Source organism: Phaethon lepturus, unplaced genomic scaffold (genome assembly GCF_000687285.1).
Source record: "Phaethon lepturus isolate BGI_N335 unplaced genomic scaffold, ASM68728v1 scaffold9973, whole genome shotgun sequence".
Taxonomy (NCBI): domain Eukaryota; kingdom Metazoa; phylum Chordata; class Aves; order Phaethontiformes; family Phaethontidae; genus Phaethon; species Phaethon lepturus.
The window spans coordinates 25263-41858 of record NW_010529707.1 but is presented as its reverse complement, the minus strand read 5'-3'; the positions used below and the strand labels follow the sequence as shown (position 1 = coordinate 41858).

General features: G+C 54.7%; 1 protein-coding gene across 1 annotated transcript in view; it reads right to left on the bottom strand.

Annotated features, from left to right (window-relative positions):
* Positions 1-271: 271 nt before the first annotated feature.
* Positions 272-16596, bottom strand: part of LARP1 (La ribonucleoprotein domain family, member 1) — a 26210-nt gene continuing 9885 nt past the window's right edge. Inside the window, exons 2-19 of the mRNA XM_010284025.1 lie at positions 12650-12711; positions 10940-11005; positions 9977-10148; positions 9260-9391; positions 8920-9063; positions 8054-8216; positions 7623-7767; positions 7229-7403; positions 6186-6355; positions 5521-5880; positions 4178-4301; positions 3341-3546; positions 3138-3244; positions 2606-2757; positions 2165-2309; positions 1815-1924; positions 1166-1293; positions 272-608 (exon numbers count right to left, since the gene is read on the bottom strand). Coding sequence (XP_010282327.1) covers positions 387-608; positions 1166-1293; positions 1815-1924; positions 2165-2309; positions 2606-2757; positions 3138-3244; positions 3341-3546; positions 4178-4301; positions 5521-5880; positions 6186-6355; positions 7229-7403; positions 7623-7767; positions 8054-8216; positions 8920-9063; positions 9260-9391; positions 9977-10100 — 2607 coding nt within the window. The 5' untranslated portion in view covers positions 10101-10148; positions 10940-11005; positions 12650-12711 and the 3' untranslated portion in view covers positions 272-386. The remainder of the gene's footprint in view (positions 609-1165; positions 1294-1814; positions 1925-2164; positions 2310-2605; positions 2758-3137; positions 3245-3340; positions 3547-4177; positions 4302-5520; positions 5881-6185; positions 6356-7228; positions 7404-7622; positions 7768-8053; positions 8217-8919; positions 9064-9259; positions 9392-9976; positions 10149-10939; positions 11006-12649; positions 12712-16596) is intronic.

Sequence of the window (16596 nt, the reverse complement as noted above, 5' to 3'; positions counted from 1 at the left end):
TAAAACTTGATATATATATAATAATAATAAAAAAAATCTCCCCTTTCCAACCCAGCCAAAACATTTGTTTTTTAAGAGACACTAAGACATGAGTGTGTGCACAGGAGGGAAGGGAAGGGAAAGAAAAGGGCAGGTCTGCTGGGAGCAGGTCTGGCTCTGGTCAGGGTTGTAATAGCAAAATGGTGTTTTAGATGCAGATCGTCTTTGCTTTCCAGCCACAAGAGAAAAAAAAAAAAAAATCATGTGCGTTGAAGTTTCTCCCCAGCAGCCTGGGCGCCCACCTTCCAGCTCCCTTCCTGTCCCACCCCCTCACGTCTCCCCTTCTCCAAGCCAGTCCCCCACCAACCCACCCCATCCCCTGGTGGGATGCAGACGCTGCAGCCTCTCTACTTCCCCAGTGTCTGCGATTCTGCAGCTGAAGGGGCCGGGGATTGCTGGCTCAGGTTTTTGGCATCCTCTTGTGCAGGCTGGCTGGGCGAGGCGTGGGCTTGGCTGGAGGGGCACTGGCTGACCGTTTTGCTGGAAGACTGGGATGGGTAGCGCTTCCTGCCATCTCCCCCTGACGTCGTAGGGTATCTCTTGTGTCCACTTTCCTCCCCCATGGGTGGCTGGAAGAGAAGAACCCCAGTATCAGCACAGCCTCCTCCAAATGCAATGCCCTCCCTCGTCAACCAGAGAACAGCCTTCCTGCTAACCTCCAGTTGCAACTTCTCTCTGACTCACAGAACACACATACTCGCCCCAAGCACACAGCTGCCCTCCTCTCCACATCTACTGCTGCCAGAAAGACAGACTGACTTCCAATCAAGCATAAGGGTGACAACTCGCTCTTAGGCACCTCCTTGCCACACAGGGGCACAGCCCAGAAGTCCAGGAGCCAAAGCTCCACAAAGTGCTGGCTCCACTCAAGCCATCAAGGCTCACCTTCCTCTGCTCATCAAGGAAGATGGGTTCATACAATTCCCCAGAGAGCTGCTCTGGAGTGGATGTGCAATATTCAAACCCTGCAGCTTGTTCCTGGCCCAGCTGCAATGACAGGGCATGACACTAGGTGTCACTGACTTTCCCTGCCTGGCACCGCACCCCCAAAATCCTCCCTCCTTGGAAGGGGCCGACAGGTGTTTGCAGGGGCCATCAGTGTGGTACAGGCATTGTGTCTACTCACATCCACTCGGAAGTCCTCGAGGCGCTTGAACTTGCTGAGGTATTCTTGCAGTTTGCTGTTAATGTCCAGATTTTTGGCTTTGGAATATTTTAAGAAGGCCCAGAACTTTTCCAGCCCGTAGAGCTGTCCTGGAGAGGAAGAAAACCAAACCGGACATTAGCAGGACAAAAATCAAACCAGACATCAGAACCCTTTCCTCCAGGCTTCCCCACTGCTTGCCCCATGGACCCTCCTGTCCCACTGCGGTGGGCACAACTGAGGGAAGATGGAGAACCTGGAGGGAAGCAACCTGCATCAGGACTGGGCAGCCCTCTTGACAGGGGAAGTTCCCAGGCTCAGATGACCTGGTGGTGACAAGGCTCAACCATTGCAGGGCCTTGAGAATTCCTAGAGGAATCTGTGCCTCTACAGAAATGCTTTGGGAGTTGCAGCCTCTCATTGCCCACCTCCATCCCTGCAGCAGCCTTCACGCTGGTGAGCACCCACTCAGCCCTCTCCTATGAAGTGAGGAACAGGACATCCATCTGGACTCCTGTTGCACATGTTAACGTACAGCATCACATGGCTTCCCCAAAGTCATGAGAAGAGGCTCAGGGGCAGCCATGTAGCATCACTGCCAACCCCAGGAGAGGCCAAAGGAGGCACCTACCAGCTTCATAATCCTTGATGGTCTCTTCTTGAAAGTCCTTAAATATGTCTGGCCGGAATTTCTTCTCCAGCCCATAGCTGTAGTATCTGAAAAGGCACTCCAGACCGTACCTGGGAACAGAGCAGCACATGATGCTCAGACACTGCTGGAGGCAACACCCAGGCAGAGAGGCTCTTGAGGCAAAGAGCCCTGCTGCATAGCAGCAGCAGGAGGTGGCTGAGGGTGGCCCAGTCCTATCTTTCAGCAAGGCAGAGATGCTGCCTTTGTTTTGCAGAGAGCACTGCAAAAGGCTGAACCCTTCTTCCCCCACTCCCCTCCAAGGAAAGGCCACTCTACCCCTCCCTTCCTACCTGTATCCCTCCTTCCCATCCTCCACAGCCAGTTGCTTGAACTCCTCGTACATTTTCTTGTTGAAGTGGTCTCGGAGGAAGAAGGACCAGAACCGGAAGAGTGTGTTCATCTCCTGGGACTGACCAATGCCCAGCCGTTTCCGCTCTGTTTTGGGAAGGGAGGATGATTACAAGGCAGATCCTCTCCCAGGGAGCCAGCTCTGCACAGGGGCTTGTGTACACGAGGGCCCTGTGGCACTGCAACTACACCCAGCCCCACAGCTGGACACCCTGAGCCACAGCTAGTGCTCACCACAGACTGGGGAAACAAAAGCTACCAGTAAGGTTGCCATGTAGGACCCTGCTTCTCTCCATGCGCATGCTCTGCTGATGCACCCTGCCCCCAGACGCAGCGGAGCACAGACACCCTGCCCCATGCCCCTCAATGTGGGCAATCCCTACCGTTAAGGCAGCGCCGACGGTACTTGTGGTAGACATGTTGCGTGAAGCCATTCTCCTTGAGCAGCTCATGTGAAGGATGCTGAAACTTGGGCAGGGACTGCGGGGTGCAGCCGTAGCTTCCGACAGCTGGGGTCCCCTCCGAAGGGCTGGAGCTGAGCATGAGAGACTCCCGTCAACCCTTGTTCCTTGGCATGACCCAGCTGACAGTGGCATGCAGTCACGCTCCACACTGCAGCACTTGTCTGTTGGTCCCACTGGCTCCCTGTGACTGCCTACTCTGGGTCTGGGACCTGAGCCATGGGTTCTACGAAGGGAACCAATGTTCCCAACCGAGTCTCATCTTGTTATTCCAAGGCTTCAGACTTTCCTCAGCTCGTTCCAGGAGGGACAAGTTGGGTCCCAGCCCTTTCTGCAGTCACCTAACAGGAGACCTCCCCTGCAAGACCGGATGCTGCCTTTCCCCTTCCTTCCCACACTTAACCCCTTTCCCATTTCTGGCTCCTCCATGACCCCACACGCCTGTCTTCAGTACCTGATGGAGGCAGTTCTGGGCCTGTGCTCCCGAGAGTCCATCACCCAGCCCACGTGGCACTCCATCGGCGGGTTTGAACTGTGCCTCGTCTTCCTCTTCCGCGGAGTCTGCATGACATGGTGCATCAGGGACTTGTTCCCTTTCTCTCCATGCCCCAGCTGGGAAACCCCAGCTCCCTTCCCACACCCCAGCCCTGGTCCCACCTTGGCATCTATCGTCCTGCCCTCTTTCACCACTGGGTAGAACCGGGGCGTCTGTGTTGGGTCCTTTAGCTGAGGTGTGCGAGGGGTCCGGGGGGTCCTGGCATTGCGGTAGTTGGGCGATTCTGGTACAGTCGTAGGCAAAGACCGTGCGATGGTTGAAGGCTCAGGGACTCCAAACAACTTGTTAGCCAAAGCATCTGTAGGTACTGCAGAGAGAACGCCCCCACCCCAGGTCAGGCTGAGCTTTGAGCACAGGAGCATCACTACAGCCAAGGGACACCCATCTGGCAGATAGGAAGCAGCGGCAGCAGGAACACAAGGACACATCCAAGGCTCTCCAAGACAAGCAGCTTCAAGTCCAGCTTGTCACCAGCGGGGCGAGACAGCCCAAAGTCTAGCAGTAGGTCCAAGAACTGAGCTTCCAGGGATCCCACAAGGTATTTGCTTCCCAGTGGCTAACAGCAGTGACAAATCCCCATCCCCAAGAGAAAAACAGGGCACCAGGCACCACACACAGGCAAGCAAGGCCCAGCAGGCAGCTGCCTTCCAGATACTCAGAGAGGGTCCAAGAGGAAAGTCACATCCAAGGAATTACATCAAAGTCAGCCAAAGTTTCCTCACTCAACTGGGACACCCCTGCTTTTGGGCCTCCTCTTCTGGAGCCCCAAAACATTCCGGGGCTCCAAACAGCTAGAAGAGTATTGCGCTGTGAGGGATAACCCCACATGCCTGTGGCCCCAATTCGTTCTCCCCAGCTGCTACCCACCCTCTGAGAACCTCTCACCAGAAGGAATAGGGACAAATTAAGTCCCACCTGTTCATGCCCCCATCTCTTACCTTGCTGGAACCTGGGGGGACCAGGAGGGACTTCCTGGTTTGGATCCACAGGGGGCTCTGGGGTCAGGGTGTCAAACTGCTCTCTGCTGATCATATTCACCTTCTTGAAGTTCTCCACCTCTTGCTGCATTGAAAGAGGAAGATGCTGAAGCAACCTATTGCTCTCTTCTCCCCTCATCCCATCAGCTCATCATGGCCACCACTCTGCTTCTGCCAACAGCCACAACGCTGGGCACCAAGTACAGCCACAGGGCCTCTGTGCCCGAAGGGCAACGTGCTGCACAGAGGTAGGAAGGGGAGATGCAGCAGACAGAAAACTGGGCACTGCATGGACCACATCTGAGCCACTTGCTGCTCCCAAGCTTTCAGGGATTCTACAAGGCAGCTCCACTAACCATCGCTTGCTTCTTTCGGTCTTTTACCCTTCCAGGTCAGCACTGGTGCAACAAGGTTCAAGGCAAGCTCAGTAAGCCATGTGTGGCCACGACCCCATTGCCCCTGCCACCTTCTTGCGTCCCTAGAGCCTCCTCCTTGCATTCTCACAGCCACACCAGCAGTGGGGCACAACACTCCCATGTATTTGAAGGGCCCATACCCCCAGCACACACTGTCCCCTCCGTCACCTGCTCTCCTCACACCCTCAGCTTCTGCCACCCCAGAGAGCAGCAGTGCTTCAGTAATGTGGCAGGTACCAGACGTGGGAACACTGAGCCCAGCTGGTAGCTCTGACGGGCCATCCCACCTCACCCCCAAAATAGCTTCCATCACTAAATGAATCTAGGCAAGTCCCTGACCGTTAAGTGTTACCATGTTGGGACTCAAAGCAGCAGATGGACTTTCTATAAAAAGCCCAAGTCTGTGCAAATTGGCACCAAAACAGAGAATAGCACAGGCCAAGCACAGCCCAGCCAAGCCATCAGTGAACTTGTCCCCAGTAAGTGTGATCTCCAAGGGACCATGCCATGGAGCACTGGGCACTACGGACAGTGCAGACATCCAGTTCCCCCCATAGATCTGACACTGCCTGCCAAGGCCCCGGCAGAGAGCAGAGCAATGGGCCCCATGTTCTAGGTCACCTCATTATTGGCATTTTGTTTACCTGGCTGCGGCCTTACACCACATTACAGAGCTGTGTTGATCCCTGATACAGCAGAGGATGACACTGGGAGCCAGGAACCCCAAGCTCTGCAAGAGCACTAATCCCAGCTTAGCTCTACCTCACAAATGGGCTGTAACCCATTGTACTGCCCTTTCCGGCACACACCAATGAGGTGGCCAGCCTGCTGCACACGAGGCTCCCTGTGCCCCACATGCGCTCCCCTTCTTGGATCAGTTGCTCTCACCTTGATCTGTGAATACTCTGGCTCAAACTGCTCTGTCCACAGGTCCTGCTCATAGTAGTACAGCCCATCATTGATCACTTTGGCTAGCTCTGAGCTCATTTTAGCCCTGGATGTGTGGTTGCCAGTCCGGTCCCCACCAGGATGCCGGCGCAGGTAAGGAGGCGTCTGTGTCACGATGAGGATCTTGTTCACGTCCCGATCGTCAATCTCATAATCCGAGTCTTCATCTGACCAGTCAGTGAAGGTGTTCTTGCGGCCATCCATCTGCTCCATTTCCTCGTCAAAGAGGAAGTCTAGCTCTTCGGGTTCATCTTGGTCCTTTTGCTTTTGCTGCTGCGGTGTCTTTGACTCCTCTGGTTTCTACAGGTAGGAGGGCAAGGGTGACACAGGGTAAAGACCACATAGCGACACAAGCCTACTGCTTGGAGACCCAACTATTGCCCCTCGTTTCCTTACTGCAGCCAGAAGCTGCCCAGCTGGGGAGCGCACCCTACTTACACCACTGAGGAGCAGCTCCTAGGGGGGTCAGATGCGGCCAGGAGAGACTAGGACATCACTCCCATGACCAGCAGACCCTATTTGATCTGAAATCTGCCTGCTTATGATTCAAGTCACCCAGTCAACTGGGAGAGCCCCACCCCAACAGGTCCTACAGCACTACCTACCTTGGGCCTGGCTGGAGAGGGCCGAGGTCTCTTCTTCACTTCAATCCACGTCTCTGAATCCAGGTCTGGCAAACTTGCAGACAGGCCCTTGGGCATCGTCTTCAGGTTACTGACCTCCTCTGTTTTGGTGGGGACCGGGCTGGCAGGACGCGGGGAGCCAGGAGCAGACTCTAGAGCCACCAAGAGCCACAAGGTGCTTTAGAGGGAGGGAGGGAGACAGTCTGGGGGGTATGCGTAAAGTACTTGACTGAAGAGGGAGTTATTTTGGCAGCATGGCACAGTTTATAGGACCAGCTAGCATCCAGTGGCTGAGGCTTACCAACACATTGTCCACAAGTGCTGGGGAGGGAAGTTTCCTTTTAAGGCTGTGATGCCAGTGGCAGCCACAGAGCTCTGCAGGTGACTATCCCAGACACACAGAGCCCTAAAGCAGGTTGTAACTCTGTTGCTCTCAGGAAAACCTTCCCAAGACAGCCTGGAGCCAGTGGGAGCAGATCTTCTCCTGCCAAAACTAAGGCTTACAACAGCACCAAGAGGATCCTCCACTTAGGCTCTCAGGCCCAGCCCTGGGCTCCTGCCAGCCGCCACAGGATAGAGTGACAAGAGCAGGGGGCAGCCCATGAAGGACAGCAGACCCTTCCCCAGCACTCTGTTGACAACTCCATACCTGCTGTCCCATTTGTGCCCAGTACCTCCTCACCCATTAAGGAAAAGTTGTTCATCAGTGTCCTCTGCTCTGCCCAGCAGTAGCAGAGTATTTCCAGGCACAGCCAAGAGACTTCCAGCAGGACTGACCCTCCCTAAATCCCTTCAGCCTCTATAAAGGAAAAGCCACAGACTCAGTCCCTTTCGTATTTCCCCACATATGGGGGCAGCAGTGATCTGGGGGTCTGGCGACAGAGCCAATACCAGCTCCCACCACCAAGCAGAAAGCAAATGGCAGAACCCTGCCCTGAAAAACACTCCGGACTCTCAGGGTCTCAGTCCTGCTGCAATACCAACACTGCATCCCACACTTCCCTCCATATTCCCCTACTGCTCACCTGTCTCTTTCTGGAAGCTTTGCCGGGGCACAAACTCGGGGCAGTTGATGAACTGCGAGAAGTCCGTTTGTGTGTAGTCTGCCATAGGTGGGCCAGGCAGAGCCCATTTTTCTGGCTGCTCTTTTCTCCTAATCTTCTCGTCCACAATTTCCACCACCTTGCTGTCTTTCAGAGCCTGGAACCAAGTGATACCCAGTTAACTCAGGGCCTTGCCCTGGCACGTTGAGTGGCTCAGCCCCAGCCCTTCCTCCCTAGGAGGACCAAAGGGAGGAGTGAAGACATCAAGGATCAGGGAATGCTCCACTTGCATCTCAGTCATAGCCCATCTATGGGCCTCAGACAGGGGTGGTGGTAAGGAGAACAAGAAGGGAAGTTCATCTTTCCTTACTCTCACCTTGATGATGAGGCTGATGTCGGTGGTCAGCGCCTGCACCCGATGGAAGCTGGCGATCAGGGTGATGGGAAGGAAGCCATCAGAGTCCATCTTGCGACGCAGGAAGAAGTCTCGCTCCAGGTTGTCCACACTGAAGTAATATTCTCTGTACGGACAACATGTCAGTGAGAGGCAGCTCCAAGCCACCTTCCTCAGGGCATGCCCAGAGGAAATAAACTCCCACACACACTTCTGCTACTTCAAAGCTGAAGACTGACAGCCTAGGGAGCCCAGACTTGGGGCAAGCTGGTGCTGTAAACTCCATAGCACAGAGGCAATACACCTCGGCTCGAACCCTACCCATGGGGTTAGGTATGGAGTCTCCAGGGAGGGCATCTGTGAACATCCCACCAACAACCAATGCTCAGACAAGGAGAAGAGGTGGTGCTTACATCTGCCGCTTGATGTAGTCTTTGAGCAGTTCCTGGTCCACACTGTAGAGCTCAGCGCTGCTGATGTTGTCAAAATAGTAAGTGATGTTGCTAGCGTACTTCTGGGTGCGGGAGCCATCCGAGCCCTCAAATTTCCGGTAACCATACTGGTAGTCAAAGTGCCCTGTGGGGTGCCAGTAAGGGTCAGCACAGAGCCCCTGGGATCAGCCAGACAGGCTGCGCTGCCAGATGGAGTCAAGACTCCTGCACAAAGAGCTCCCTCTGCGCTGTTCCCGGGGCCTCCAGGGCAGCCCACAATGGGGCATCACTGACCCCCACCCCTCATCCTCCTGCTCTCAGCCTTTGCCACAGAAGGGATCCCAATGAAGCTTCAACAAACCAAGCCAAAGAGAGGCCAGGAACCCTCTTCACCAGGAGCAACTGGGCAGCCCAGGTGACATATGAAGGCCCTGCACTGAAGCTGTGTCACAGACAGTGCCCAGCCAAATATCAGTGCAGATCCTCTTCTCCATCCAAGCCAAGACTCCTGCTTGGCTCTCACAACAACAAAGCCTACACAGTATCAAAGCATGCTTCAACTCCTGCATGCAGGGGTACTGCAAGGGGCAGAAAACAGGTGGAAGAGCTTGGCCTGAGTAGCGGAAAGACATTTGCCTTTATTAAAATACTAAAAAGAATAATTTGCTTTTATTAAAAGCAGCTCAACTTATCAGTTTAGATGACCTGCCACAATATTTCCCTGTATGCCTACAGCACTCTGCCCTCCCCAGCCTGCTTTGGAGCCCCAGGTCTCACACACACACTTCAACAGAACACACACACCCTGTTCTCTCCCTACTGTCACAGGACATATATACAGTGATCACCTCCTCTGCCACGGCCCCGGCCCCTGCCACGGCCCCGGCCTCGGCCCCTGAAGGCCCCTCGCACAGCTCCTCCCTCACTCTTCACACTGGAGGTTTCATCGTGGTCCTGCCAGCTGCGCTCGTGCTTGTTGTCTGGGTGCCAGCCTGCAGCAGATGAGGAGAAAAAGAGTCAGGAGGAGTGTTACAGGATGAAAGGACCTCCCTGGAGCAAGTCCACTGCACCCAGAGCCCTTTGAACGCAGGAAGCATGCCCACCGGCTCGATGCTGTGGCTGGGCACCAGGGCTTCCTCTGCCCAGCAGCCAGGGCAGGGAGAGCGGGTCCCCAGCCCAAGCCCCCACCTTTGAGCTCACTGCGGTTGTTGGAGGGGTGCCTGTGCTGCTCGTTTTGCCGGTTGTTCCGAGAAGCCGTTTTGTCCCTAGGCACCTCTGACTTCATGTCTATCTGCAAAGGGACCCACTTGTGTTTGTTGCCTGCAAAAGGACAGGTTTTGGGTGTGACACAGGTTCAGAGAGCATCTGCTTCCTCCCCTGCCAGCCCCTTCTTGCCACATAGCCCCCACACATGGAGGGGAGAAAGCAGGGGTACCTTCTGAACCAACACTGTCCTCAAACATCCCTCCAGGCCTCACTGGATGCAGAAAGGCTCTGACCAGGACTCTCAGGCATGGAGGGATGTGACACAAAACTCCCCTGTTGCTTCACAGCATTTGTCCTTCCTCTGCCCACCAAGTCTCAAGCCAGACTGAGCCCATGCAACCCACAGTCAGCGGCTTTTCCATGTCACTACGGAACACAGGTGAGAGGGCAGACTACTGCCGCGGTCCCCAGACACACAGGCCCATGTGATTACTTGGGGCCTGCTCCACCTGCTCCCAACAAAATGACACTTTTCCCCCTTGAATCCAAACACCTTTTCACCACAGTTGTCCTCATGCTGGGACCATGTCCTGTGGTAAGGCCCCCAGGGAAAGTGGTGGATGCTTCCACCTGGCTGTGGGTCACAGAGGGGGAGACAAGCTGAGCCCAGGCAACTGTCCTCACCAGTTCCTGCCTTACCTTTCTTCTTCTGGGCTGACTTCTGGTTGTCATCGTCACCATTCTTCTCCTCCCCAGACTCATCCGATTTGGTTTTCAGGCTCTCTTTGCCATCACTCCCATCCCCTTTCTCCTGCTCTTTCATGTCTTTCTTGACAGGCAGTTTCCGGAGGGATGGTGCTTTATGCGGCTGCTGGAGACACACCAGTGCAAGAAAGATGTGAGCAGTGTGAGAAAAAGAGCTGGAGGTAGACCCTAGCTGTCCCAGCAGGAGCAGGAACAGGAGGACCTTGCCCTAGGCTGGAAGCATCCCTGCTCTGTGCCTCCCAGAGCCATCCTGTTCCTGGGGAAAGGCTTATGTCTGAGCAAGACAAGGGGCTCTACAGATGCTGGGAAGTGCCTAAGCTGAGACACAAGCCCCAGGCACAGAAGCTACCGAGATGGACTGCCAGGGAGGCCTGGTGCTCCTGGATGGGGGTGTCCTACAAGGGACAGGACTGTGCCAATGGCAAAAGGGTGAATGACCCTCATGCCCTGACAGACAGCCAGGAGCTGGCAAAGCAGCATCCAAAAATAGAAAGGTTTCAATGACATCCACGTCCACAGCAGGAGAGGAAGGCCATGCCCCTCATGCACACCAGCCCTTCCTCACTTGTTTTCAGTTTCTCCCATGGAAGTCTTGGCTTTCGCCCAGGCCACTTCTTGCACGAAGCAGCGCTGAGGAGAGTGTGGATCTGGGGGCTCCCCTACCTGATTCACCCAGCCCAGGGGTTTAGACTGGGCTCCAAGCTACCAGAATAGCACTGAGGGAGGGAGCCCAATGTACAGGGCAGCCCTAAAAGGAAATCTCCTGCATGCTATTCCTGGCTGCCTCCATGCTGACACTCAGTGCCCCCAACGGCCTGGCTCAGCCAGTACTTCCAAAGGGATGGGGAGGTCTGCAAGGGCCTTACCCTGCTCACTGCAGCGAATTTGTGTTCTCACCTGGACACTCTTGTGGGCTATTTCTCCAGGTGTTGGCCAATTTGTGGCATCACCGAAGTCACCAACCTTGTATCCAAAGAGAAAGGTCTCATTAGTGTACAAGCTGCAGGTGCCATTCCCTGCCTCAGCAGCCAGAAGCCCTTCCACTTACACTGTCACAACCACCCCCGACCAGTGCTCTGCAGACAGCTGTCCCCAGGAGGTTTGGGGGTTGACACCCGAACCGCATATACATAGCCCCTCTCCCCACCCAAACTGGGCCCCCAGATTAATCCCAAATAACTGCAGACAAGTTTATGTCTATCAGGGATTGTAAGGAGGCTGCCACTAGCCCTGTAAGCTATCAGCCTCTCAGCTCCCACCAAATATTTTGCCCCAGCAGCAGCATTTGGCACCAAGTTGCCTGGGATAACTCGCTCATCATAGGCACCATCCCTTGGACACAGCTTTCAGCAACCTAAATCCACCTGAAGCAACTACATCCCATTAAAGAAGATGCCTCCACCTAGTGGCAGGTTACAGCCAGGCACAGCTTCACTTAAGTGCTCAATTGCAACCAAGTGCTGGCAACAACAAAGCAAGGGATCCCTTAGTAGAATTGGTGGGAAAATTCAAGCAGGTATCTGATGGTGATGGGAGCTTCCTTGTTCCAGACACCCCATGGTCACCAGTCACTTCTCTGCTGAGTATGTGACCTTGCCACTACCATCATTTCTACCTCTTCCAGGTTTCAGAGAGGACCTGCAGGACAGAGAAAAGGACCCCAACAGCTGCCCAGGTACATGATGAATTGTGCCTGGGCACTGAGTTTAAGATTATCTGGGCACAGAAACTCCTCCTTGCCCTTGTGAGGTTATTATTTCTAAATTAATTTGGAGTCACCGAGTCCCCCAGGAGATCACATCTCTACATTCAGGTGCCATACTCCTCTCCCCAGGAGGCAGGTTTCCTGGGAAAACCACTTCCAGTACAGGGCCATGCCTGTTTCACAAACAGGAGCACCTTCCATCCCCAAGGGCCCTCCTCTCCCTGAGATGGAACAGATAAGGGAAGTCTATCAAGTGTCAGATGCATCTTCACTGGCTGCTGGGAGCCAACACGAACAGCCAATGTCCCTAGCTGTGCCCCAGGTGCATGCAACATCCTTAGAAAAAACTGCCCCTCCATCACATGTTTATTCCCTGGAACAGATTGCCCTAGTTCCTCTCCAAAGGAGTCTCTTTGTTTGAAATCAATTACCCTGGCTCTCCGTGTGCCAGTAAAGAACAGATTGCACAGGGAAGAATGGACCTGCTCACACAGTGGTGCTGTATCACATCACCACCCTTCTGCACTGCAAAGCAGGGCATTGGCTAAGCCCACAAGGGACTTGGGATGTCCCTGGCATCAGGGTAGAGGCTTTACACATCCAGCACCACACTCCAAGTGCCTCCCTGCAAGAGGGAGGAAGAGAAGGTCTCCCCTCACCTAGCTGGGCAGAAAACCAGTCCAGGCAGCATGCAAGATCACTAAAACACTGAAGAGGATATGAAGAATCAAGATGTTCTTCTCCACACTCTTGGAAGCGTCCAGACCAGCATGTCAACCCCCTCCACAACCAGGCTTGTGAAGGAAGCAGTCTGCTCACCAGACCCTCAAGATGTTCACGCAGTGCTGACAACTGCACCAGAAGCTGGAGGCCGGCAAGAGGGAGAGCAGGCACAGCCTTACCTTGCTTCCCTTCCGCTGTCTTGGGTTGGCAGCCCTCACCACTTTCGCAGGAGTTGTATGTTCTGCAAGAGGAGGAGAACAAAGCTGTTAAAACACAGCTGAGAGTTGCAGAAGTGTTAGCTCTGGAGGGAGGCGGGTGGGAAGCAAGCCAGCTCCCTCTTCAGCAAAGGAGGACTAAGCGGAAAAGGTGAACAGAAAACAGAGTCAGCTTCTGATCTGGGTGTCAGAAGGATCCCATCAAGATCAGATGACTCCTGATCAATCCAGGTAGCCAAGAAATGGACCTTTAACCCTGTCCCGCTGCAGGAAGGCACTCCCTGACTTAGCTCAGCCCTCCCCACTTGGCCTTGCCAGCCAGGGAGGAGGGGTGGTGAGAACTTCAGCTCGCTCTGTAAAGAGCCATGCAGAATTTGATCTGCTGTTATGCACAGCAACACAAACATGCCCTTGAACAGGCAAGGCCCATCACTGCGCCTATGTGGCCAGCCCTCCCCAGGGAACAGAGGAAGGCTGCAATGGAGGGACACACAACTCTGCAGCACACAGGCGCTGCTCGTCTCGTGCTTTGATCTCCAGTGCATCCCAGCATGGGGCAGCAAGTTCATGAGAGGGAACGTACAGAGCGAAGGAGCCAGATCTGGGAAGTGCCTAAATCCTGCTACAGCCAAAAGTATTCAGGCACTTGAGTGCCTCTGGGGTGTTTTAGGGTATCAGAGAGCAGCGGCTGGGGTTCACACCACCATGGGCCTCACACAAGACCTGCAGCAAGTCAAGACCTCAGCCCCGCCATGGCCTGTCTTGGCTCCTGCTCACACACCACCTCCTTACAAGCAGAAAACCAATTTGACTTGTTTTCTCCATCCCAGGTTTGGCTGCAAGGTCTCCAGATGAGGAGTAGGCTCATGCAGGGCACACGCAGAGTCCAACAGAGCAGCACACTACTGCCTACCACAAACCAGCCCCATGAGGACCAGGTATGAGGGTCTCCTACATGACAGCAGTGCTCTGCAGGGAGAGGAGAGCCCGCTGGCCCCCGCCTCGAGGGGCAGCCTGTGCGAGGTGCCACACACCTGGCAGGAGCAAGCATTTCTGCTGACTCTGCTGGCTTTGTTTAAAAGAAAAGCACCTCTGACTGGGGTGGGGGGCGAGGGTGGGAGGGAGGTGAAGAAAAGAGCCCTGAGGAACAGCAGAGGCTATCTGGGGACGCCCCAGGAAACACCCAGAATAGCCTACCCAGCTCTACTCAAAGCTGGCTTTGATCTCCTGCGTAAGGCAGGACAACTTTGCCTAGATGATCAAAACCAGTCCCCTTCTCAGCCTTGAAACCTGTGATTCATCCTGCCGGCCCAGCCTTGCTCAGAGCTGGCGGCTTTGAAGTGTCAATAAGGCAGAGTCAGACATGGCAGGACGGAGCCACATGTGCTCCACTTCCCTGGTTCCCTTCCCTAAGGCTCCTGAGTGGGGATTCCACCCCCCGGAAAGCCAAAGCTCTCAGCTACGTCCCCGAATCCCCCCTCTTCTCCCCAGGACCTCCCCAGCCCACCTGCACTGCCTCCCTCCACAAGCAGCAGCAGTCCCAGGTGTCCCTCATTTATTCCACGTGCACCTCATTGAGAATCCCAGCTCCATGGCACAAAGCTTGCCACAAGGCTTTTAAACTTTCCTGCTTGTGTAGGAAGAGCGAGTGCTTTCAGAACAGCCCCTCAAATCCTCCACTCAACACCCACAGATGTCACCAACTAAATATAGCTTCAAAAGGCACCAAGTGCTACAGCACAAACCCACAGCCAGCCCAGTTTTCCACAGGTATGGAGCACTCCTGCCTGCTCCAAGAGCACTGACATGCCTGGCACTGTGGAAAAACACAACCAAACTTGCTCTGCAGCCTGATTAAGCATCTATCTCCCTGGCTGGGGGAAAGCAGGGCTCCCTCTCCCACCATGAGCATCCCAACTGGGCACCCCCCGCACTGCGGCCTCAGGGTTCACAGCAATGGCGTCCAGCCCTTTCCTTCAGCTGCTTTAGTACAGGAACCTCTTGGCCATAGATGTTCTTGAGCTTTTTTGGGGAGTGGTCAGAGAGAGGCCCCCTCACAACCTCTAGTGAAAGAGGACGCAGGGGCACAGGCTGCAGGGGTGGGTGCCACAGACTATCATCTTTGCGGGGGAGGGAGGAGATTGTTTGAAACAAGTTCTGCTGCTTTCCTTATCTGCAAGATAGGAACAGGGATCCCTTATCTAGCTGAGGTGCTGAGAGGACTAATTAGCATTCGCAGAGCGCTGTGGAAGACTAAACACAAAGCAAAGCAAAGCCCTGCAGCCGGGCAGGGAGCCTGCCCCAGGGAGCACAGCCAGGCCAGCGCCAGTGGGGGCTGCAGGTGGCTCTCGCCAGCATGGATGGAGTCAAGATCTGCAAGTCATGGTGGAGACTGCTCAGACCAGGGCAGGAGACTGAGATGGTGTGACTGTGCTAGCAGATAGACAGACAGACACACCACGCACAGAGCCAAGGGTCAGGGCGAGCAGGAACTGTGCATGCCTGGCACCCTCCAGGGCATGCCAGCCTAACCAAGAGCCCCAGCTCCAACTCGTCAGTGATTCTGTAGTCAAGCTCCTGGACATCCAACTCAAAACTGCTCTTCATGTTTCCCTGCAGAGACTCTAGCAAACAAGTGTTTAAAAAAACCAAACCCAAACCCAAGCCACCCAACACACATTTAGGCTAATCCAGGTGCTCAGGGTTCAGAAGAAAACCTCCCTACAAAGACAGCAACACATCTTGTGGTGCACAGCTGAAAAGATTCCCTGCCAAACCCCACTGCAGGAAAACCCCACTGCCCTTTGTCACTGCATCAGCCTGGGAAATAGGGAGCAAGTGGGTGTTGCTCACCCCTACAGAGGAGCTCAGGACAAGCAGTGCTAGCGAGGGATACCAGATACTGCCCTGGTTGAGAGCTGAGCCCTTAAAAGCTGCTGACAGATGTCTCGGACCTCCCAGCATTTCACAAACCTCCTTTTCATTTATTTGGTGGCAGTAAGTAATTTTCAGTCACACTAGCACTGCCTGACTGCCCCTGCCAAAAAACAGGGCCCCTCCGTGCAAGGGGATAGACAAAACAGCTGCAGCGGGAGCCGGGACTTTAGTGGTGAGACTGGGAAGGGGATAGCGGGCAGGGAAGGAAGGAGCAGCTTTGCCTGAGGCCACAGAGCAGATGCTGGCAGAGCCAGGAACAGAAAAGCAGGTCTCAAGTTTTGATCTGCTGCCTGCGGCCAGAACCAGATCCTTTCCCTGCAGGGCTGCCCAGCCAAGAGGAGGTTATTTCTTAAAAACTGAGGGGCCAAGGCACAGGTGGGAGTACTGCAGCCCCGATGCCAGCATTGCAAACTCCTCCCCATGGCCAAGGCACAGCCAAAGCATTCGCCAGCTTTTGAGGCTCGCGCCCCAATGCACCCAGCGAACACCAAGAGCAAGGCTGTGCAGACACCTTCTGCTTCCCTTCCAGCCAGCGGCTGGCTGCAGCACAGCAGCCTTCGGGGTGGGAAGCTCACAGGGGCATCCAGATGAGCAAATGCCTCATACCAGGAAGGAGAAGAGCCACTGCACAAGGACCAGACAGCCAGGGTGACAGCAGCTCCACAGCTAAGCATGCCCGCCATGAGGGGGCCATGTGCCATAAGACCACTGTGTTCAGCCTAGGAGACATATTTACTATCTTACCTGAGAAAACCAAACCCAACGCTCATCAGTCTGCTTTCCTGCCTTTTCTTACACCCAGTGCAACTTGTACTGGATGTTTAGAGAAGGCAGATGAAGAGGTCAAATAAGTCTGCAGAGCTGGGCAGAGACCTGGTGTTATACTGCAGAAATACCTGCACCTCTAGTAAGAAAGCTGCTGGTGTACCACTCGTGCTACATGGACAAGGGCTCAGAGCACCCCAGCACAAGCT